Below are 23,991 nucleotides of genomic sequence, written 5' to 3'. Positions count from 1 at the left end.
CAGCTGGGGGCTCCAGGTGACAGGTTGCTGGTGAGGCTCCACAGTGCTTGGGTAAGCCTGGCTCAGTATCTGTCATCAGCATGGAGAGACCTAAAGGACCAAGGGAGGCACTGGTTTTGACCAGCTTCTTGGCAGGTGGAGATCAGTGTTTGAAAGGCACACGTCCACGACAGCCTAAACTGCAGCTCTAATCAACATTGGCCTTGGTGTTTAAGGGCGTGGAGGACCCTGGGTAAAGACCATGCACCATGATACGATTCCTTCCAGAAACGCTGGCTCCACTGTCAGGTGTTTGGACATTGGTTTTCTTCCTTCCTTGTACTTTCTTTCCTTTTTGTTTAGTTTTTTGAGGTCTTATGCACACCTAGACATTCTTCTGAAATAGGTAAAGATGTTCTCCTTGTATTCTGGCATTTTAAGGTGAGAAATGAGTAAGGACACTTTTTTAAGGGAAATGAGTGAGAAATATTGAGTAACTTTCCTATCACTATATTAGGGTAAGAACCAAAATGTTCCAAAGTTCAAGGAAGAGCCTCTATATGTTTTGTTTTCCATTTCTTTCTTTAGAATGGGTGAGAATTGTCCCCTGAAGCTTATTCAGTCAGAAAATGGCACAGACATGATCCTCAATCCAAGATTTTCTGTAGAGACCCAGGGGATGTGGTCAGGAAATGGGCCACTTGGTGGCTGGAGGAGACAAATGGTCCTTTCTGGGTATTTCCATCTTCTGCTGACCTATTGGACTTTGCCCCACTGAATTCAGTCGGGTTGAAAAGTCTAAAGGTATCAGCAACGTTAACGGCAAAACTATCTGAAGGAGGGACCATCATAGATGAAGAAGGGGTCTGTTTATGGAGCAGATACAGTTCAGCTGCCAGGTCAGATGGCAGAAATGTCCCCGTGTGACCACACTGACATTCCCAGTGTCACAGACCAGCATTTGCTCAACACAGACGCCCCCACCCTTAGCCTTGCTGCAAGGCAGCCACTGTCAAAGGACTCTTCTCTTCTGCCATCGAGAGTCCTTCCAAGTGACCTCCTAGGAGAGCAGCCAAGAAGCAGCCCTTAGATAGCCCATCCCCAGGGGTTATCACCTGACCTTCTGTCTAAGAGTAGATGCTGGGTTTAAATTTCAAATTAAGTCATACGTTTGGAGAAAATAAATGTGAAATCAAGTGAATTGCTCCTTCTTCTGGACTCATTTCCTTCTTGGTGACCCATGCCCATGGGCAGATGCATCAGTCATTTTTAGCTACTTCCTTGTCCAGGGTGTCATTGTGTAGCTGCTCTTTTTCTAATTTTTTTTAAAGATTTATTTGAAAGGCAGAGTTACAGAGAATTGGGGTGGGGGGGGTCTTCCATCTGCAGGTTCACTCTCTAAATGGCTTCAATGGCTGGAGCTGAGTCCATCTGAAGCCAGGAGCTTCTTCCAGGTCTCCCACATGGGTGCAGAGGCCCAAACACTTGGGCCATCTTCTACTGCTTTCCCAGGCCATAGGAGAAAGCTGGATCGGGCGTGGAGCATCCAGGACTTGAACCGGCTCCCTTATGGGATGCCAGCACTGCAGGTGGTGGCTTTAACCACTATGCCACAGCGCCGGCCCCTCTAATTTGCAAACATTCAACTCATGAGAACTAGAATGCTGTCACAGAATTTGAATGAGTTCCCAAATTTTGGGGGCATGTGTGTCCCCCTCACCTTGTACCCTGGGAAAGGAATAGAAAGTCACCATAACTGAACTTGATTTCACGTGGATTCATCCATCTGGCCTCAATGTGCATACCTTGCTGAAACACTTGTTTACCCTTTCCTTCCTTTCCATCTAAATGGATGAGCCAGACTTGACTGCTAATTTTCCCTTAGGAATGTACCTCTTGGGTACCAAATGCAGATAGAACCTGTCTTGTTCTTTGTTTTTTTCCTGTGTATGATTTATGTTGGCATTAACCAGCTAGTGTTTTCCCAGCTAGACCAATGCCTGCTCTCAGAGGATCAACATCATCTGCCTATGTTACTTCATTCCTCCTTGTGTATGGTGAATACCACCATGATGGTTTAAGATGGGTCCAAAGTACAGGTTGAATGTCCCTTGGGTTAGGGGTATTGGGCTGTTAACTCAAACTAAAGAAAAAATGAGACTAGCTGCTCAACTCCAAACTAACCCATAGAGATGGCAACTGAGCTGAAATGTGAAATTTTCCACCTTGACTGTTTTCTGTAGAGGCTACTGGTTATATATGTTTGGACTAAATATGATGGCTGTGGTTTCTAAAGTCAGTTGTCCTTGTTCTTTTCAGAAACTTTGCTGTGACTTGTCCTGGGGGTAAAATTCTTGATTCTATCTCTCCCTGATTGACTTGTGAATGAAGTATACTCCGAAACCTCTTCCCTTGTACAAAGCCTTCAGGCCCCACATGTTAGCATCCTGTCCTCACAGGAGGTATTCAAACCCAACACCTAAAGACTTGTCAAAATGCCAAGGCTGTTGATGAATGATGTAGCTCTGTTGCATGGGAGGAAAGAGAAAGGAAGAATGACTGACTCACAGGCCCACTTTTGTCCCTGTTCAAGTCAGTGGACTTTTTTGAGCACCTGCTGAGGGAGGCTCCAGGGAGACAGAGATGAGAGATATCATTTCTGCCTCCAGGGATCACTAGCCTATGAGCAACAAACAGGTTCCTGCTCCAGGTGTACTGATGAGAAAATATGTTGTTTCAGAGGCTTGACCTGGGTCAGGGCAGGCACCAGAGAGGGCCCTGATTCAAAGTGGTAGAAGGTCAAGGAAAGTTCCTAGAGGAGGGAGGCCTGGAGCTGGGTCTCCAAGCGTGATCACAGGTCCGCTGAGTATAAGATGCAAAGGAGGGGCCTTCTGTGCAGAGAGGAATGCATGCATGAACCCATGATGATGAGAGGGGGTAACCAAGCTGATCCTATGGTTTGACTGTTAAGGGTACCTGGGAGAGAGAGGTCTTTATGAAGGAGTTTTTGTCTTTTATTTGGAAGCTGTTGGAATTTCCACAGCAGAATGCCTTGCTTGGATTTGCATATGGAAAGTTGGCCTCCAGCAGTAGTGTGGAAGGTTCATCAAAGTGAGGAGGGAATAGGGGATCCGGTGTGGAGGCCAGAAGAAAGGTGTAGGATGTTTCAGCAATTGAGTTGGACCAAGGCAAGTGGCAGTTAGACAGGGACAAAGGAGTGTGTTCATGGGACCTGTGTGAGAGATTAAGAGGACTTGGTAACCAACTGAATGCAGACAGTGATGGACTGGGAAGAATTTAGGGCAGTGCCTTCAATTTCTGCCTGGGACAGCCGGCTAGCCTGCCTTATCAAGGACAGACAAAAGCCTGTAAGAGGACAGTGTGGAGACCTGTAGGCCATCCCGGTGAAGGTGTACAAGCCCTTCAGTGATTCCCACAGTGCCCGGGTGCCTCCCTGACCCAACCTCCCAGCTTCCCCTCCTCACCTGCACTCAGCATTCAGCTTACCTGAAGCAACGTTACTTTGGGGGACTCCATTCCAGATAGCTGGCCAAAAAGTCCACAGATGTGGGCACCTGGGAAGTGGTGATTCCTTTGTGGTGGGGGAGATGGCAACCTGCTTCTCTCCATATGACTGTCAGCCTCACCACTGTGAGTTAATATTACTGGTCATGCCTCTGATGTGTGGCGTTAGCACAAAAATACGGAGGTGATTGAAATGAGTGATGATTTGCATGTAGGTGTGGAAAAGGAAGAAAGAAATCCTTGGCTGCAGAACCTTGATAGAAACATAGCAGTTAAGAGTGGAGGGGGCCTGTTGACTGTGAAATACCTTCACTTTGTCTTTTGTAAGGAATCTTTCACAGATGAATCCTAGGTAAAAAAAAATTTTCTTTGTAGCAAAAGAAATCTATTATCTTCTCTGGAATCACCGATTTGGGGTTTGGAGTTGTTTTTGAAATACAAACCTGTGAACCTGTGCCTTTCTCAGAATGAGATTAGAAAAATCGTTCAGAGGTGAGATCTTTCTTAAGAAAAAGGAACCTGTCAGAAACCTTGGTAGGAAAGGTTGTGAATACACACCTCCAGGGGTTGCAGAGGGACATGTGATGGAGTGGGAGTGATGCGGCACAGTGAGTGGCTGGGACACTTTTCAGCATGGCTGTCATCGAAACTAGTCATTGTTTTCTGAATGGTGACTTTAGGAGCTGTCTTGAATCTGTTTAGCGGGCAGGCTGGGACTTCACAAATTTGCTTCATTTTCTTGATTCCCAAAAGCCAACATGTGACATGCACGCATGGGTCCTTGTGGGCTTGGGGTTCAGTGAACTCTTCTTAGATAGTCTGAGAGCCCCAATTTCCCTGAAAAGCAAATCTCTGGAATTCCCCCATTTGTAAAGGTCTTGAGGCGTTGAACCTCCACTCCACCAAACTTGGCTCTTCAGCGGATTGCTTTAAGGACTGTGCTGGCACACAGTGGGCAGTGTGTGAGAGGGACATGGCCTCTGTGCTTCGATGCAGGGCAGGCTGACTGTAGAACAGCACTCGTCACAGCAACTGACAACTGCATGGAGAAATTTAGTCCCTCTCTTGCATCTAACACTTCAAAGTGAGTATTTTACCCCAAAACTAGGCTGTTTTTGTACCTTCCAAAATCCACAGTTGAGAGAACTTCAAGATGGTTTATCTTGATATCAAATGTTTTGTAACCCATGCATAGTTTTTTCATAATATGCATTTCCCATGAACATTTTGAAGACCCTGGCGTAGGTCCCCACAAGCAAGGAGCCCATGATGGATTCATCCCAGAGTCAAGGAGCTCATTCAAGAGGATCTGACTCCAAAGAGACCAAAGACCAAGGCTCCTTCTTTCTCCTGCTCAGAGGCGGGGACAGAATGGGACTGCTCATTCTGCTCTGGCCAGAAATAGACAGGCTTCTGTAGTCTTGATGGTGTCCCTAAACCTCCACTCTTTGGTCTTGAATGTTCTCCTCACTTCTACATACAGTCTTGTTTGCCTTGGAGGGAGACGGCTTTTTGAGATCAGCCTGGCTCTCTGGTGAGTGGGAGTTGATCTTCCACTTAAGGGAGGCAGGAGCAACCCTTGTGAGCCCTATTTGTGGGGAGGTTCATTCATGTTTCTCTCTTCCAGGGATGCCTTACTCCTTCCTTCTCAGGGCTTCCCATGTTGGGCCTTCTCCCCTTATCGGTCCCATCTTCCACTCTTCTGGAATGTCCTTGCTTGTACATTGAGTGCTGCACGCCTTGGTGACCCAAGATCTAATTGGAGCCCAACGTATGTGCAAGCTGTTTTACGTTCCATGAGGCCTCTCTGGCTGACACACCCACACTCTACGAGGAGTATGGAAATCAGCATAATTTAAAACTGGATGCCATGGTAATGACCAGCAGGTAAATATGGAACATTCACAAGATGGTTGTGGCACTGTTATCAAAAATGGCCAAGAGAAGATAAACCAATGTGGTCTGCAGCAACAGCTGAAGAAGCTTCATGAAGGATGGCAATTGTGGCATGGGGCCACTGTCACACACAGGGATAGTGCTGATTTCTTGCAGAAACTTCCTACCTGTCCTCTTTCTCTTCCTATACCTTCCCACAATAGCCTGCCACTCCCAGGGCTCGCCTGTGGCTCACTTCTACTCTGGCCGCAGTCTGAGTGATCTCATCACCTCTATAGCCAGAACCATCACTGTGACCTCCCGACAAGGCAACTTGCTCTTCGGCATAGACCTCTCTTCCAAGATCATGGCTGGCTGCCTTCTCCCCTGGGATGGCCCAAAGGCAGTGACATGAGGTGATCTAAAATGGACTTCACCCCCTCTCCCTTCTCGCCCAAATACTGCTGCCCCCTGTGCTTTCTGCCTCGTCAAAAACCTGAACCAAATGAGACTCTGTAGCTGGTCTCTCTCTCACTACTCTTTCCTGATCTTAAAGTACTGCCGGCTTATAGTGTTCCTTTCTCCTCTGCCACCCACCTAAGCAATCTTCAGCTCATGTTCTGGCTTCTACACACATCCTGCAGCCCAGCCTTGACATTGGCAGTGCCATCTTTCTAACACACTCCTCTGATGGCACTTCCACTGATCAGTGTCCACAGCCTCTCTCCAGCCACAAGCTGATACCCACTCCTTGTTCTGCATTTCCCGGCTCTATCATCTCACCCTTGCCTGTTTGCCCATCGTGTGTCCAGTCGTTCTCTGCCAGCCAGTATTTGCTCTACCCTGAATGCTCTTTTGCCTCTGTGTTTTAATTCCATACCATTCTTGCTTCCTGAAATGCTTCCTCAATATGGTCTGCCCAGTGGAACCCGAGTTGCTGCTACTTTGAAGCTATCCATTCCTCCCTCAGGAAACTCAAATGCTGCTTATTCCCCGCTCCCCTAAAACTTGCAGTGTACTCAGCATTTGTCATGCAGCTATTACAACTGTGTGCGTGCGTGTGCATTAGTTTCTCTGGGTTGAAAGTTCTTTCACGGCCAGGGCATGTCTTCACAGAGCTTGTCCCCCATTGTAGGTGTTCAGCAAATGCGGCATGAACAAATATCACGATCTCTACACTTGGCAAAGAATTCACTCTAGCACATATAAAGGTATTTCCAGATCTTCTTAGACAAACTGAATGAAAAGAGAAGCTTTTTAGGTGTACAATATTCGGAATTCCATGCGTAATTTTTTCATAGGATGCATTTTCCACCATTTGAAGCACCCTTATAGCAAAAGCATCTTTGTCTTTCTCATCCTCCATAACAAAGTGACTTTCTGGATTGGGGCCCCCATTGGCATGTCTGTCAAGAGCAGCCCGGATGAGGCTGAACAGATTTGTCCTGACAAAAGCTGGGAGTCCAGGAGGCCCGCGTGAGCTCAGTTACGTGTCCGCTCCTCCCAGAAACAACGCTGCTTCTTCCCTGCTCATCTCTCTCTTCCAGCCATAGCCACAGCTTCGCAGAATGAGACAGGAAGTTCTGAGGTTCCATGATTGCGGTCCTTGGCATTGCATGCAACAATGAGGGCATCTGGACCAACGTAAAGGATTTGAGCTTGTAGTCAGAGTTCATCCCTGGCCAACATCTTACAGGAGCTAGCATCCAAGTCATTGAAATTCCTGGCTTGGGGAATGAAATGGTCAAGGCTCTCAGTTCTCTGGTTTGTTTCCTTTGTAATGGAGTTTTGTTTTAATCCCTGGCAAGGCAAGATGCATTGCTGCCAACCTGGGGTGGGGGGTGGGGGTGTTCTTAAGAACTGGGATTTCCTTTTCTTTGTTCATCAACTCACATTGCAGGGAGGAGAGCTCTTAAGGCACATGGCACTGAGCTAGGCACTCAGATACATCAAAGGATGGATGGTCAACTGGAGCTTCCAGTTCCTAGGAATGCATCCAGAAATAACTCTTCAGGAAGGCCTAGCTCATCGAGTTCTCAAGTTGGATAAGAGCCTTTCCCAGGAGAACTACTCCCAAGACCTTCATTCAGACTCAAAGAGCAAGGCAGACTCTCATGTCTCTAACAGGGGAATTCTACTTGTCACGCTAGTTTTTTAAAGAAAGGAGTGAACACTAATTGAGGCTCTCTAATCTGAGACTTGCACCCCATACTTGCTGACTGTTCACGGTGGCTTGCAAAGCACCAGTTTGCAACATGATTCAGTAGCTCAGGATTCTGTCAATCATCAGTAGACCTGGTGACCAAGCTGTGGGTCACCCAATGAGTGGTCTGGGAGGTCACTACACACTGTTGTGATGAATTGTGCCCTCGTGTGGCATTGACTGACCTAGACTTCTCTCAGTCATGGTCACTGAGTTTTCTGAGCAACAGCTTGAGGCTTTCCAAATAGCAAACACGAAATGGCAACAAAGTGGGAGCATGGAGTGGGCCTGAAAGCCAGGGCTGTCCTTAAGGTCACTGCCGCTCACTCTGCAGAAGCCTTAGCATTGTTTCAACAAAAATAGAAACATGGTACAGACTAAAATCTGAAATATTCCAGCGTGTCGCTCGTGGGAACATACCAGACTTCTGAGCTGGCCCGCCCTGGATTCCTGGTCCAGTGGCAGTTGGAGCTGAGGAGGCTGTGTGGGGTTAATGCCATGTGTCTGGGAAAGCCTTGTCTGACTGTGGTTCATGATGGTCCCATGATGCTCCCAGAGGGACCCTGTGCCTGTCACAGGAGAACAAAGGGCTTCTAAGCACAGGATGGAATAGATTCTAGCCGGAGGTAACTATATTCTTAAAATGCCATCAGATGTCCAAGTCTCAGTCTCTAGAAATCCCTCACCATCAGTCAAGAAGTAACCTCAGCAGGCCCACCACCCCTTCCTCTGCCTCTGAGTTTCAGAAGCCCATCCCCTACCTGTGTTCCCTAAACCTAGGCTTGGTTCATCCAGGAGGCAGGGCCTGATTCCAGAGGATCTTGGATCCATTAGTAATGGATTAGTGTATCACAGAAAGGAGGAATATCATTTCTTCAGTACTTTAGCATTTCAGAAACTTTGCCAGCACTGTTTATTCAGCCCTACCACGGATGGGCTGTTTGCTCTTTATTTTACAGGAAATGATACAGAGGAGGAAAGATTTAGGGATCTGGAGGCCTGGGATCTAGTTCCGATTTCACTATACACTTGCTCTATGATTCTAGGTTTAATGACTTAATTTAGCCCTCTGTAGAATGAGCCAGGGGTACAGGAAGATGATTCTAGAAATTTCTTCAACATTCTCCCAGCCCAAAAACTCTGACCTAAAAGAATACAGGCAGGTATTTGGGTTGTGCTTTGCAAGATAATTCTCTTGTGGAGTTTTAATACAGTTGCTATTTAACTCTCGACTGTAGAATCCCAAACTTGGGGCTTATCCTGGATGTGTTTGGAATTTCTGCTAACCTATGATGTAGCCAAAACCTGATCCTTTCATGTCCTGATATAATTTTCGTTGACTTTTGAGAAAAAGTCTAAAGGTACATCCAGATACATCCCATAGATTGGAGAAATGGTTGGGAGACCTACTCCCATGAGAGTGAGTTTGGGGGTCCAGGGTGCCTTTTTCCCACTGGGCTACAGAGAGACAGAAGAAAGTCCAGGTTAGGAATGACAGTGACTCCACCCTTAGTGTGCAACTATTGCCTGCTTTTCCTGTCACTCTGCAAGTGGCATGTGCAGGTCTGCGTTTCCCTACAGATGGTCTTGAGGCCAGAGAGGCATCATCCTAATTGTTGATTTCATTCCAAATCAACAGATAAGAGGTCTAAGGCAGAGATACCTTGCTATTTTGTTGGTTTTTGGTCCCAAAGTCCTTTGCGATGTATTAAAATTGATTTTATCTGAGCGCATTTGTTCCCATCGGCTGGTTTACTCCCCAAGTGCCTTCAACTGCTGTGGCTGGGCCAAGCTGAGGTCAGGAGCTGGAAACTCAATCCAGACCTCCTATATAGGTGGCAGGTTCCCTACTACTTAGACCATCACCTGCTGCCTCCCAGGATGGGCATTAGCAGAAAGCTGGAGATGGGAGCAGAGCTGGGGCTCCAGTGCAAGTGTTCCCATGGGGGATGCAGGTATCCTAACCACTAGGCTAAATGCCTCCCACCCCCAAATCCCTGCTACCTTTGGGATTCTTACAGAGGCAATGGGTGACTCTCCTTCCAGAAAACTATATATTCACAACTTGAGATATAATTTTAGAGAATTCCTGTATGTGCTGAAGCCCAGGGACCCGCAGGTTAGCAGCCCCTAGTGGAAAGTGGACTAAAGGAGCTCACCAGCGGGACCATTACGGTTAGCCTGAGATAGCTGAGCCCCACGTTGGCTGCCAGAATTGAATAAGTAGTAACATAAAGCTTTCTCTCTCTTTTTTTTTTTCCTCTGACCATCACCTGCTTTTCCTCTGTCTCTCCCCACATCTCGTCGTCTCTTCTCGTTCCCGGTCACTCCTGTCCCCATCTCTCGCACGTCTTTGCCCTGCAGATGTTCCAGCCTGGTTGAAAAGCCTCCGCCTGCACAAGTACGCTGCGCTTTTCTCCCAGATGACCTACGAGGAAATGATGGCCCTCACCGAGTGCCAGCTGGAGGCCCAGGTACGTGCCCGAGGGGACTGCTCGGGGAGAGGCTGCCCCAGCCGGAGCTGAGGCTCGAGTCCTGGTCAGACCTTGTCTGAACCCAAGCCTGTCCCACCCGGTAGCTTGCCTTGTTCCAGCAACTGCCAAGTGAGTAAGACTGGGCTCCTGCCTGCAGAGCCCATGAGACGAAGACAAGCAGATAATCGAAGAGGAACAAGAGGGAGCTCCATAGCACTACGAAAAGGCAGGACCTGGGTGCACCCCGATGTTCCAGGGAGGAGTCGGTGCCAGCGCCAAGGCCTCCCAGAGTCCGTGCCTCTCCCCCCACTGCCCCTTTGGTGCTTGTGTCAGGAGGGACAGATCCGTTGTCTGTTGTCCAGTTTGGTTACAAATCGGCTAACTTCTAACTGGACCGGTGAGTAGAAGCTACCAGGTCACGCTTCAAACCTGCCCCAGCACTTTTCCAACATCGGGTTCAGGCTGGCCTTCGTTGAGATGGCAGTAAATTGTACAAAATATTTTGTTTCTTCTGAACACCTTGAGTACCAGGCACCATCAAGAGCGAGAGTCTCCCAGGTCTTAGATCTCACTTGCTTCGGCGGCCTGGGAAAGGACAGGGTTCCTTTCGTCTAAGACAGTGAGTGGAGCCCCTAAAAGGAGCCCCGTTTCCTACCATGCCGTACCCAAGGAAACAGATCTGAGCGGTGTCTTTGTTTCCTTGTTTAAAATGCTATTTGCATGCTTCAAATTGACCTTAGTTTCTTTGAGCCATGGTTTCAAAGAATTGATGGTCTGGCCTGGCTAATAATATTTCACCCACAGGAAGAGGCGACTGTAGCGTTTGGGGCGTGGCTGGTGTGTGTGCATAGCTCCCTGCGGAGCCCTGGCTTCCCAGTGCGCTTTCTGTACCCTCACTTAACCTCCGCAGGCCGGGCTGAATACCAGCATTGAGACACAAGACAAAGCCCGAAGTCACTGCGACTTCTCCGAGTGAAAGGCACTAATTTCAACTTCCTAACATTCTCCCACCGCTCTTTGGATCTCGTTTGCTGCTTGTGATCCCAGAAATTGATGAAGACCGTTTCTAAGAGCATTTTTGTGCTTTTGGGTCAGAGTTGGGGGAGGAAAAAAAAAAGATCTGTGTCATCAGTTGTTCAACTTGAGAAAAAAAAAAAAATTGACCCAGAGGCTAAAGCCAGAGTCCGGCACAGACTTCTCAGAGGAATTTAATTTACTGACACCCAAAGTAAAGGCTAAACAGAAATACAACCCCAGCATTTCATGAGTGGATTCAGTAGTCATTTGAATCTTGTTTTTTTTTTTTTTTTTTAAGATTTATTCACTTATTTGAAAGGCAGAGTTACAGAGAGAGGAAGAGACAGAGAGAGACACATAAGGAGAGATTGTCCATCTGCTGGTTCACTCCCCAGATGGCCACGATGGCTGGGGCTGGACCAGGCCAAAGTCAGAAGCCTGGAACTTCATTCGGGTCTCCCATGTGGGTGGCAGGGACCCAAGCGCTCGGGCCGCCATCTGCTTTCCCAGGCACATTCGCAGGGGGCTGCAGCGGAGCAGCTGGGACACACACCCATGTGAGATGTCAGCGTCGCTGGCCTAAGGAAGGGAGACGTTGCTGGTGTACCCATTGAATTCCACGCAGTAGTGGCAAACGGTCACCAGACTTCACATAAGAGACTTGGTTTGAAAAAGAGCCTCCTGGGAAGTTCACTGTCTCTGCCATCAAGTGCTGGACTGGGAGCCTTTGGCTCTCCACGACAGGCTCGTCCACATTTGCCTGCAGGGACGACTGCATTGTGGGCACAGGTTGTCCCCTGCAACCTTCCTAGGACGCCACAGGTGGAATGAATGCCTGGGCTTCCCACCGCCCCGTGAGGGATAAACCCACGGAGGTGTTGAGAAAGCAACCGGTGTCTCGATGGGTGTGGCGCCATCAGGGAAACTGGGGGACTGAAGTGAGAGCCACGTGTGACCTAAAAGTTATCTCTTAAGGGGGATAATTGGCTGTGCTGGCTTGCTGCTGCCTGAAGGTCATGGCCAGAAGGCAAATGTGGAGTCCGCTTGTCCAGGGAGAAGAGGTCCAGTACAGAGGAGACCAAGGAGAAGCCTTGGTGCGTGTGGAGGCGTCGGAGAGTGCGTAGGAAGAAAGGCCAACAAAGCTCTAAGTAGCCTTTGAGGGTCGCCAGCTGCTCTCAGAAATGATCTTCAGAACTGTAACCGCTTGTCATTACAGAACGTCACCAAAGGCGCGAGACACAAAATTGTCATCAGCATTCAGAAGCTCAAAGAGAGACAGAATCTCCTCAAGTCATTGGAAAGGGTAAGTGACCACCAGGTGAGGAACGTTCTGGCCTTCAGCAGGTGCAAAGACACCAAGGAAAATTCTCAGTTGAATGTCATGGGCAGGCTTTACAGGGTGCATTTTGCCTCTTCCTTACCCAAGTCAGAAAAAAAAAAAATAGAATGATTCAGAAGTGAGGTTCCCGTCTGTACCCTGTCGCTGATAGGTAGGTATTCCCTGGCCCCCGGCTGCCAGTGACCGCCACCCAGCACTCCGGTGCCATCCGCACCCTTTACCTTTACATCTGCCTCTGTCTTGTGCATCTTTGTAGAAATTAGTGAGGTGTTCACTTGAGTCAGAGGTGGGACTCTTGACCCAGCCGTGGAGGGGACAGGCCTGTGTGCTTCCTCCCAGGGCTCTCCCATGGGAGGATCTGTAGCCCTCACCAACAGGGGCACTCCAGGGCCCGCAGGCAAGTGGCAGCCAGGTGCAGCAGTGGGCTCCTGAGAGAATGACTTGAGGCCTTACCTGGGCAGAATGGGTTCCCATGACGTGGATAGGAACTGTCTCCAAAATGCTAAATGCCAGGAAAAGAGTTCAGTGTGCTCGTTATCCCATTTCATATGCTGCCTGCACCGGATCCCATCTCACCTTTGGCTCTAGATGTCACTTTGGTAATGGTGTCATTTTTAGGACTCGGTGACAGTATGACTTCCCCTAGGTGCAAAAGGCAGAAGGCCTGTCCCACACACAGGCGACCCAGGGCTATCCCACCCTGGGGCTGGGCTCCCATGCACATGGATGCTGGGGGCTGGGGCATCTGCAGCCTGCAGAGCTCTGTTGTATCTCTTCTAGAGACTCAGGAAACCTCTAGAAGGTGACTGACAGAGTAGTAAGGGAGGAGGTCCACAGCAGGTTTATTAGCACATAGACTTTTTAGTGGAGTGGAAATATTTTTAACTATTCACAGAGATATGTGAGTATAAATTTAAATACACTATATAGTTATATTTAATGTATATTCTGTATGTCATATATATATGATATACAAGGGTGCTTCAAAACATTCATGGAAAAGCAAAATGAAAAGGTAAGTTTATTTTGGTGTAAAAAAAAAATAGCCATGCCTAGTTTATTTTTTAAATAATATGCATTTTCCATGAACTTTTTGAAGATCCTTCATACACATGGATTTCAAAAATATTTGCACCAAAATAAAATCCTTTTCATTCCATGTTTGGACAAACATTTTGAAGTACCCTCATAACATATGTAAATTGATAAAATAAGTTTCTCTTGAATTTTTATTTATTTACATGAAATCTGGCAGAGAACTCCCAGCTCTGCTCGTTCACTCCTCAAATGCCCACAATAGCCGGGAGCTGGGAGCTCAGTGCTGGTCTCCCATGGGGCAGCAGGGACCCAACTACTTGAGCCATTGCTACTGCCTCCCAATGTCTGGGTTAGCAGGAGGGTAGAGTCAAGAGCCAGAGCTGGGGATTGAACCCAGGGCCCCCGGTGTAGAACACGGGCATCTTAGCTGCTAGGCCAAATGCCTGCCCCAGGGAGGAAACTTGCTTTTGCAAACCCCCACCCCTCTGGTGGCTAGACAAGTAGAAGCTATACACATGCACAGTCATGGTTAAAGGCCTTTTCCTAACTCAAGTGAATTACAAATTGCAAGTGAAAGATCCAACTTGAACTTGAGGTTACTATTGTTAGTCTTAGTTCTATGCCAACTCCCTTACCAAACAGCTTGTGTAACAGAGTGATTATTGCCATTTTTAATATAAAAAACATTCTCTTTAGGGGAACATTCAAAATGCCAGTGTTCTCCTTATCCTCTAGGAGGTATTTCTGCACCCCAATGTGTCTGAGGATTAGGTTGCTAAGCATTATGGTGACAGAGTAGCTCCCCACCCCATATTCCCAGGGCATCTCTCCCCAACTCACATCCTCTGTCACTGCGGAAAGGCACACCCCTGGGAGGCAAAGGGTTGGAGCTGCTGTTTTACTCCCCGGAGCCCTGAGCTAAAATTGCATGAGGAGCACCAGGCCAGCGAGGGAGCGCAGTGGCCCTGCTCTGCCTTACTGTCTAGCCTTCTGTGCATCAGTAACGTTGTCTGTGTCTGATTTCACACTGAGAATAATACAGACTCACAAAAAAGTGCTTTATCCCGGGTTCGCGGGAATGGGGAGGTTAAAAAAGGTGCCTAAACCTAATATGTGGTGTGATGGCGGCTAATGGCCAAGAGGGAAGCCGTGCTGCATTTATCCGTCTGTGGTCAGAACCCCTGCATGCTGTCCCTGCGGGAGCTGATGGAGTGGGGGTGAGGCTCTCAGCCTCTGGGACCCCTGCCTCTCCTGCCCTTCAAGGGAGGGGCTGTTTGTGACCTGTGATCACTGGGCACCACAGAGGCAGACCCAGAGCAGCCACGTCTCCGGCACCTGAGACCACCCTGGCCCCATGGTGCAGGTGGAAGTGCTGTCGTCATGCCCTTGCCAGCCTGCAGCATTCTTACGTCACACAGAACCCAGAGATCTCTAAGGAGATCGCTCGGACCCCACCCGAGCTAGTTCATAATCAGGTGTGGCTGCAGGTGAGCGCCTCCATTCAGCTACTGGACACTGACCAAGCAGCTAGCTTGGGCTCGATTGCCCTGTCCACTGGAGGTTAAGCGTGAGTAATCCAGGCCCTGACCATGGGGAGCTTGGCATGTGTGTCGGAACACACAGATCCTCTTTAGCACAAGGATTTCAGCTTGTTTCCACGTCCCCAAATTGGCGTGGCCTGGCCAGTGGCAGAGCCTCGCCACTGACTGACGAATGCAAGGAAGAAAAAGAGAATGGGTTTAAGTGGGTGCTATAGGAAGGGTGGGGCCCGAGTCACCTCCTGGAGCTGCCTGAAGCCCTTTTCCAGGTGTCTGCAGGCCCAGGAAGGGCAGACCTGGCCTCCCCAGAGACCCAAAGACTGGCCAGGACTGTGTTAGTCGGAAAGGACTTGGCTTCCTGTTGGTCTGACAAGTGCCGCTGTGCCCCCAACAGATGGCTTTCAAAGCGATTGGGAGCTTGGCATTGCTGGCGGTGTGAGAACGCTCCCAGCGTGTGTGGGGCTGTGTTAGACTCGGGCTGTGTGGGATCAGTGGAGACTCGGGTGCATTCCCTGTCTGTCACCATGGAGAAATTAGCTCCACAGCGGTCGAGGACGCTACCTTGAATTCTGTTCAGCTTGTTTGCCTGCCTCATTCTCCATGTGGATACCGGGTGCCGAGTTCAGGAATCCACTTTATTGAGTTGGGAGAGGACCACAGTGCCACTCCCAGTGTGGACACAGGCAGGGGATTGGCAGATGGGCAGTAAGTCAGGTGTTGTCTTGAGGAGTCCTGGGAGGTTGCAGAGTACAGAAAGTGGCCAACACTCCTCACGGTGCTTAGTGTGGTTGCCCCCAACAGAAGGATACGTAAGATTTGAACTCAGGGCATGTGTGTTTCCTGTTCTCAAGAGTTCAGCTCTTAGCAGATCCAAATTCTCCTTCCCTTGCCTGAGCTACAGAATTCAGGCAGATGTTCAGTGCAGGTGACAGTATCTCAGCCATGCATTGGGACAGCAACCCCCCAACTCTGCTTGCCCAGGCTCCTTCATGGGGGAGCCTCATGCCTTTTCTCCCTTTTCAATCCCCTCCTCCAGTCATAGGCTGGGCCAGGAGGTCAGTATCCTAGCAATGCCGGTGCCAGGTAGACAGTTGGCAGGAACTCACGGTAGGGGCCAGGGTTCTCGGGTTGACACCCAGTTGTGTCAGGAGAGGCTGTGACTACTCTCCTGGCATGGGGCCTGCTAGGTTGCCTCCAAGTACCCTGTCCTGGTCAAATCCCCAGGTCCAAAGTCAAGGCAAGCCAGTTGCATGCTGATGGCCAGACACTGGAAAAAGGTACAGGAAACCCAGGCACGAGGAGGGCCCGGCCCAGCTCTCACCCTGGGCTGCCAGCACCGGTGTGGCTGCTCCCACTGAAGCACTGCTGCTGCTGCAGAGGCAGCGTGGGTCCCTGGACGCCCATCTCTTTGAAAGAAAGGGACTGTCTCTTCCCTGAAACAGGTTGCCCAGTGGCGCTGGCCAGGGCTGCATCGATCCTGGTGGCTACTTAGAATTTCACCTCCTTCAGAAATCTCTCATGCCAGCTGGGCTAAGGCCCCATCCAGGCTCTGCTTCCACCCCTCCACCCCCAGATGCAGCAGTGCCAGGGCGGGGCTGCTGGTGTCCTCCTCCAAGGCTGCCCTGTGGAGCGTCCAGCCCCCGACAGGCCGGCTGGAAACGTGTGGGGCGGGAACGATCGTGTTCCGTGTGCTTGCGTTCCCCGACGTCATCGAGCCGTTTTTGCTGGTCAGAGGGGGTCCCGGGAAGGGCACTGGCGTCCAGAAAGTTAAATACTTCACTAGCAGGCAGGGCCTGGAGGATCCGTGTCCTTCCTCTTTGTCGGAGCAATAGTTCCATCTGCACAAGCAGTGGGGCAGTGCCCACCCCTCCCCCATGCCAGGGAAAGGCCCCTGGCCCCCACCTACAAGCAGCCAGGCCCTGTGACCCTCTGGAATAGACAGCACTGTATCAGCTTCCCTTTTCCTAATTAGTAATGTCAGTATATCAAGCCGTACGTGCACAATGTTCCAGTCTTATGCAGCGAAGACCTGGATATATTACACGCACATGCGTATTTGAGCATGCCTGTTCCTTACACACTTCCCTTCCCCAAAACACATCCCTCCCCACTCATAACCTTGCCTGGTTTCCCTTCTCACCCCAACCCAGCCCACAACCTCCATGGTGAACCCCAGGACCCTCAGCCCCACCCTTCTGCCTGCACCCACCCCACTCCGCCACAGGCCTCCTCGAAGTTCCCCATGCTCCCACCTCCAAGCGTACCCTCAACCTGGGCCACTCTGTCCCAGAAGCCTTGTGCCCATGCGCCTTTGGATCCTTGCTCCCGTGCCATCCCTGCCAACAGCTGCCCTGCACAGCAGCCCTGGCCAGCTCCCAGCCCCTGGTATGGTCTCTTCATCTCGCAGTGGGATACAGACCCCCTGGCCTAGTACACAGCCCCGAAAACCTGGAGCACTAGGCACCCATTGACTTGGGTATCAAAGACACACACAGCATGGTGACACCGACCTGCAGCTGTACAGGACTGGCGTCTCCATAGCCACCTGCTGCAGCAGGAGCTAAGGCACACACTAAGCTGCCGAGAGCTTGGCCCACAGTCACGCAATGGTGCCAGAATCTGACCCAGAGTCTACACTTTGAGTCGCCACCCTGGGCTGCTGGTGGCATGGGCCGAGTGATGGGGCGTGGATGGCTTCCTTCACGTGTAAGGAGTCGCACTCGGGCTGCAAGGCCAGCCCGTGACCCAGCCTCTAAAGAGTGTGGGGTGAAGTTGAGGAAGCCAGGGAAGAATGTGCCACTCGTCGCCTGGGGCCGGGTGTCTTCCTCCCTGCACACACCTGTATCCGCCAGGCCTTCTCCGGGGCTGATGGCAGTGGGACAGTGGCAGCGGCTGCTTTCCCTGAGAGCGTTCCGATGAACAGGCAGCCGGGACTCCTGGGTGGGAGCAGCCGGGGTCGGGGAGGGGCAGACGTGGCAGGGGGACACCCTGTTCCTGAGCCTGATGTCGAGGCCTCTCCCTCTGTCCATGCAGGACATCATTGAGGGGGGCAGCCTGCGCGTCCCCCTCCAGGAGCTGCACCAGATGATCCTGACTCCCATCAAGGCCTATAGCTCCCCGAGTGCCACCCCGGAAGCTCGCCGCCGGGAGCCCCCGGCCTCGCAGCAGCCCTCGCTCATGGGCCCCGAGAGTCAGAGCGCCGACTGCAAGGACAGCGCCACGGCCAGCAGCGCTTCGGCCAGTGCCTCGGCCGGGGCCAGCGGCGGGCTGCAGCCACACCAGCTGAGCAGCTGTGACGGGGAGCTGGCCGTCGCCCCCCTGCCGGAGGGGGACCTCCCTGGGCAGTTCACACGCGTCATGGGAAAAGGTATTGTCCTCCTTAGCCCCAGAAGGATGAGCAGCTCAGGGTGGAGGCACCTGGACTGACGTCCAGGCCCTGGGCTCCGCCTCCCCAGCCCCGTCTCTCTGACCCCCTCGGCCTTATAGGAGATGGAGCCCTCCCAGTAGTCCTTGGGGGAGGCTGACAACCGTGATTTCACAAACAAGCCATTGGCTCTGTGCTGCCCCTCCCCAAAGCCGGAATGGCAGAAGCAGGTGGGCAGCCAAATGGGGGGTTGGTCCTTTGGCCCAGAGCCCAAGAGCCCCCTGTGTGGGAGGGGCCAGGCCCATGGCAGAGGCCTCTGACCCTCACCGCTTCAAGTCTTCTGCCAGGTGCCCCATGGTGAGGATTCTCTGCACAGAGCTGTCATGTTCATACTCTCCAGGGTGGCTGCACCACCAGAAGCGCTTAGGACTCCTAGCATGGGATTACTCGGGTTTGTGTGTGCCAGGCACGGGTCTCCATGCCAGTCACCCAGATGCCTCTATTCTACAGAAGAGGATATTGGGGCACACGGGCTGAGTAGCCCACCTCAGCTTATACAGTAGATGGCTGGGATTTCAACCCTGAAGTCTACCATCTATGCTTTCTTATAAGCTCACGATGGAGCAAGGGTCCCCACTGGTCCACGTGAAATCTTAGGGTACCATTTCTTTCTTTTTTTTTTTTTTTTTTTTTTTTTTTTTTTTTTTTTTTTTTTGACAGAGTGGACAGTGAGAGAGAGAGAGACAGAGAGAAAGGTCTTCCTTTTGCCGTTGGTTCACCCTCCAATGGCCACTGCGGCCGGCGCACTGTGCTGATCCGATGGCAGGAGCCAGGTGCTTCTCCTGGTCTCCCATGGGGTGCAGGGCCCAAGCACTTGGGCCATCCTCCACTGCACTCCCTGGCCACAGCAGAGAGCTGGCCTGGAAGAGGGGCAACCGGGACAGAATCCGGCACCCCGACTGGGAGTAGAACCCGGTGTGCCGGCGCCGCTAGGCGGAGGATTAGCCTATTGAGCCACGGCGCCGGCCCAGGGTACCATTTCTTAATTCCCACCCTCTGGGCGAATGCAGCACTGCAGGCCCTCACCTGGGACTGTGTGCAGTGCACAGCCTACACATCCATACTGGACTGCCTTGCCTAGCAGACAGTTCTCTCGCCCCATTCTCTTCACTCACGCCATGCCTCCTCATCCTCCAGGTCTAAGTAAGGGAGTAACAAAGCCTGATCCCCTGGGTGGGGTAGGGTGCCCCTCTCCCAGGCCCCCAGCCCCTGTCCTCTCCTTGTCTACCCGGTTTACGCTGGATTGCCATTGTCTGCTTCACCCTCTCCATTCGGCGGCAGCACTCTCAGACTACTTTTAATAGGCGCAGGACACCCTGCCTCTGTAGCACAGCACCTTGCTTGTGCTAGGTGCCGGCCAAGTAGTGGGCACAGGCCGAAGGGTGACACCAGTACCTAAAGTTAGCCTCGACCCTGGGCTAGCCAAGCACACCGCGGCCGCACTGGGCGGCTGTCTGTAGGGCAGGCGGGAATCCACAGCGGGGTCCTTCCCCGTGGTCCTGACCCTTACGTCCACATCCTTGGAAATGGCCAGTGTTAAAATAACTTGTGCCTGATGGATGTGTCTTGACTTGGAAAAAAAAATGCGGCGAATGCTGCCCCTTTCTCTTACAGCAGGGGAAGCCAGTTTTTCCCCTGTGTTGTCACTCTTTCAGAGCCAAATTTTTCACCAAAAGAAATGGACATCTGACCTTTAGAGTTGCAATAGGTGCACAGCCCCCACCCCCCATGGGTCTCCTAAAAAAGACTTTAATTCATGAAAATCTGGTGCACCAGGAGATAACTCCCAGCTTCCCCTCCAGCTTGATGGCCGGGGGGCTCCTTGCTGTCCCCTGCTTGCCTCCCCACCCACCCCTGGGCTGTGTGGGACCAGGCCTGACACAGCTCTGCCAAGCCCGTCTTGAGGCAGTAGTGTGACAGAGGGGCCCTGGCCCCTTGCCAACCCTCTGCTACTGCTTCTGTTTAAACTGTAGCTGCTTTACAACAAATTACAAACCAGTTCCCACTCCACGTTAAACAAAACAGTGCCCAGGGAACGACAGCCCCCTCCCCCCACCCCTGGTGATCCCTGCACTGTTTCTTCCAGAGGTGGCCCTGTGATGTTTGGGGCCGTCTCCTGCAGGACTTCATCATCGCTTATGAGTGCGCGAATGTCCATTTTTACACACACTGGTGGTCTTTTCATTCTTGTCTGCAGCTTGGTTTTTTAATTTTTTTTAAACACTATATACTTTGAATATTTCTACCACCACTGTATGCATGAACCATAATTGGTTACCAGGGTCCCCGTAAATGGACAAGTGGGTGTGATTGCAAACACTGCGGTACTGAAAATCTATATGCCAAGGCACAGAATCAATGGGATCCTGTGAGGCACTGGTCAGGTGGGGCCAGGGAGAGGAAGGAAGAAGTCAAGGGTGATGCCAGGTGTCGAGCTGGAGGGGCCAGCGTCCTCGCTCTGGTTCCCTTCTGTGTCCCGTCATCTCTCCCCCTACACGCTTATGGCCTTGTAAAGACCACCACCAAATTGCAGCCAATGACCTCTGACGCGAGCAGAACGGCTGCCCTCCTGTGGCCGGGAGGAATCCAGCGTCTCCGCTCTGCCCCCAGACTGACCCTCTCCGTCTTCCTATACGCTGGCTGGGTGTGTCGGAAGCTGTGTGCTTGTAGCCGGGAGCCTCACTTTGAGAACAGGCTTCCCACTCCTGTGCACGCCCACACACACACAGCCCTGTCCCCTGGGAGGCTTGGAGGCCCCTCTCACGGTGCCTCTTCCAGGGCCGGGGCTGGGGGAAGCAGTGCTCACGGCTGTTCTCGCCGACGCCACTCGGCTGCAGCAGGCTTAATATAGAACGGCATGCCTGGACGCAACCCAAGGGGCTTCGCGGGGCCTGTGACTCCAGGGGAATGAGGAGCCTCTTGGCCTTGTTCGTGAACCTGACGGCAAGCCATGGGCACACATACCTCTCGAAACGTTGGTCCCGAAAGGAAATCAATCAGAGGCAGATCTCGCGGGGTGGCGGGGGTGTGCATTGTTCTGATTCTCTCTCTCTGATTCGCAGTGTGCACCCAGCTCCTGGTCTGCAGGCCTGATGAGGAAAACATAAGTTCCTACTTACAACTCATAGACAAGTGTCTGATTCACGAGGTGAGTGCGGGCGGCTCTCACGACGCTGTCTTCCTCGGGGCTGAGAAATGCTTCTCGAAGTTTCTGGGATGCGATCCTTGTGGTGGCCAACACCTTGTTGTTGGGGAGTGGACGGTTGTTGATTGAACAGCTACAGCAGCCTCCCACCTCCCACACAGCATCCCAAGGTCACCCAGGCTGGGCCGGAGCAGGAGAGGGTGAACTCCTGACTCCAGGAGCCCTGAGTGGCCCAGCCTGGGACCAGGGCGTGGAGAAGGTGGGTGAGGGAGTGTTGAAACCTTTTGCCTTCTAGTGCAGGGACATTGGAGGCTGAACAAGAAGGAGGGACAGTGCGTTAGGGAGAACAAGCATGTGGGTGGACAGACGGCTGCACTGCTCTGAGGTTGGCTGGTGCACAACTCTCAGGCACAGCCTTCACGCGTAGGGCCAGGCCGTCCCCTGGGCCCAGCTGGGCGGCATCTGCCCTGGTGGCTGTCCCTGAGGGACCTGTAGGGAGAAAGGCTTGCGCCTCAGGCCCAGGATTCCAGTGGCTCCCTGAGCACACAGCACCCCCACAAGGAGCTCGGAGACCCTGAGGGTCAGGAAGTCCTTCTGCAGGGTTTTAATGTGAGCGGGGACCCCAGGGGAGGAGACGCCCTGAGCAGCAGTGCAGCCACTGCCTCGGCCGCCACGCAGCTGAAGGTCCCTTGTGGTTTAGGGGCGACGTATGTCGCTGCCCACTCCTCACACACGGGCTCCAGTCTCCCTGTGGGACCCCATCCCTGCCACCCCCAATCCTCCATGTTTAGTTGCTTCTCAGTGAGTTCTTGTGTGCCCAGGCTCTCTGTTGTAGCTGGGTACTCAGGCAGACGGCCCATCTCTGCAGTTTCCAGCTCTGCATAGTACTGGCTTTTCATGGAACCCACGTTCCACGTCGGCGCTCCCAGAGCAAGCAGGCACTGTCTTGAGGGCTGGTGTGTGTGTGGTTTCTAGAAGGCACGAGGCCCGCTTTTTTTATTTCCAAGCCTGACTCTGCACATGCCTGAGCAGCAAGGAGCGGCAGAATGAAGGCGTGGAAGTGGGTTTCGGCTCATTCATGCCATGGGTCCTGCTCCACAGCTCCCGGGGTGAGGACAGTGGCCGAGACAGAAAACACAGGCCACTTGTCCGTGAGGGCGAGGGCTCAGAGCAGGGGCCACGGGGCCCTAAGCCAGAGCCAGAAGCAGGGCCTTTGCTGCAGGCCGGCGCCCGGGAGGCCAGCTAAGGGCTGGGGAAGGAAAGACTTGGTCAGCGAGGGCAGCCCAGGACCCAGAGTGTGGGCTTCGTGTTCGGTTGCATGGAGGACACTTATAGCGGGTCCTGAGATGGGCAGGTCAGGGGACGACCTCCCAAAAAAGCGACCCAGAACCCTGCTTCCTCCCTGTCCTGCTCTCGGCATGGAAGCTTTGAAATGGAGAACAAGGGACTTTCCACCTGGCCTTGGTTCTGCTGAGCCTCAGACTAAACCAACTGTTTAGGCTCTCCAGCTGTCTCTGTGGGACACTGCACAAGCTTCTTGACCTACACCAGCCCCTACACTCGACCTGTGCCTCCCCACCCCACCCCTCCCCACCCCAAGGCACCCTGAGACTCAGGTCTGTTCCTTAGCTCAGCTCCTTAGCAGTCCAGGGCCAAGATGGCACCATGTGGTCTCGTCTCCTGCTGGCATCCACGGAGGGGGCTCTGGCCAGGGTGGTTATGGGCAGGAAAGAGCTCGTGACGCATCTGCTAGGTTGATTCCCCGTCAGGATGCAAGGGAAAATGTTGCTCAAGGCCTCCTCTTATTATTGTAGTTGGAGAAAGAGGAAAGGCGTCTGAATAATTTTCCACAGCCTGGGGTTGCTGTGTGTGGGCAGAACACGCCCGCCCTGGGAGGCCGGCGTGAGGCAGCGGCTCCGTCCTGGCTGAGGTTAGCCTGGCCTGGGCCGGACAGGCCTCCCTTTGAGCGCCTGCGCGTGCTGCTCTGCAGCCGGCTTGAGCCGGTAAGGTGTTGACTAAGCTGAGCCGCTGCCCTTCCTGTCCGGGCGGTGAGAGGCAGGGCAGGGGAGCTCTGAGCTCTCCTGCACCTCCCGAGCCACAGGCGCAGGCCGCCCGGCTCCTCGTTGTCTCGGGCTGGTGCTGGGAGCCAGGCTCCAGCCCCTTGCTGTCTCAGCTGCAGCAGGGCCTGGGGGAGGGCGTGGGTGTGGGCCGGACGGGGCCATCTATTGGCTGGAATCTTCCCTTTCTCGCCAGTCCCCCAAGCCCGCTGTGGTGCTGCAGCGAGGCACCAGGCGCCGAGCCCCTAGTGGATCCCCTGCCACAGAGGGCTGCTCTGCAGGCACAGGAACCAGTTTCCAGATCCCTGGAGCCAGCCACGACCTAGCTCCGGCTTGCTCGCTCGCAGCCCTGGCTCAGCTCTGCCGAGGGGCTGGCT

The 23,991-nt window shown here is 52.3% G+C and overlaps 1 protein-coding gene and 1 long non-coding RNA gene across 4 annotated transcripts in view; one reads left to right on the top strand and one right to left on the bottom strand.

The window, feature by feature from the left end:
- Window positions 1-23,991, top strand: part of SAMD4A (sterile alpha motif domain containing 4A) — a 226,632-nt gene that overhangs the window by 179,473 nt on the left and 23,168 nt on the right. For all 3 annotated transcript variants that reach the window (XM_051822872.3, XM_008269681.5, XM_089309690.1), the window contains 4 exons: window positions 9,947-10,056; window positions 12,290-12,376; window positions 18,022-18,355; window positions 21,475-21,560. In XM_051822872.3, coding sequence (XP_051678832.1) covers window positions 9,947-10,056; window positions 12,290-12,376; window positions 18,022-18,355; window positions 21,475-21,560 — 617 coding nt within the window. The remainder of the gene's footprint in view (window positions 1-9,946; window positions 10,057-12,289; window positions 12,377-18,021; window positions 18,356-21,474; window positions 21,561-23,991) is intronic.
- LOC149122971 (uncharacterized) lies at window positions 11,480-21,504 on the bottom strand. Its single transcript, XR_016217805.1, has 2 exons — window positions 21,377-21,504; window positions 11,480-12,489 (listed from the first exon to the last, which is right to left on the bottom strand). It is a non-coding gene; the product is annotated as an uncharacterized LOC149122971 (long non-coding RNA).

The sequence above is a fragment of the Oryctolagus cuniculus genome, chromosome 12 (genome assembly GCF_051225735.1).
Source record: "Oryctolagus cuniculus isolate XC-2025 breed Fujian yellow rabbit chromosome 12, ASM5122573v1, whole genome shotgun sequence".
NCBI classification, from domain to species: Eukaryota; Metazoa; Chordata; class Mammalia; order Lagomorpha; family Leporidae; genus Oryctolagus; species Oryctolagus cuniculus.
Note: the sequence above shows the minus strand (reverse complement) of the source record. Positions and strands in the feature narration are given on the sequence as shown.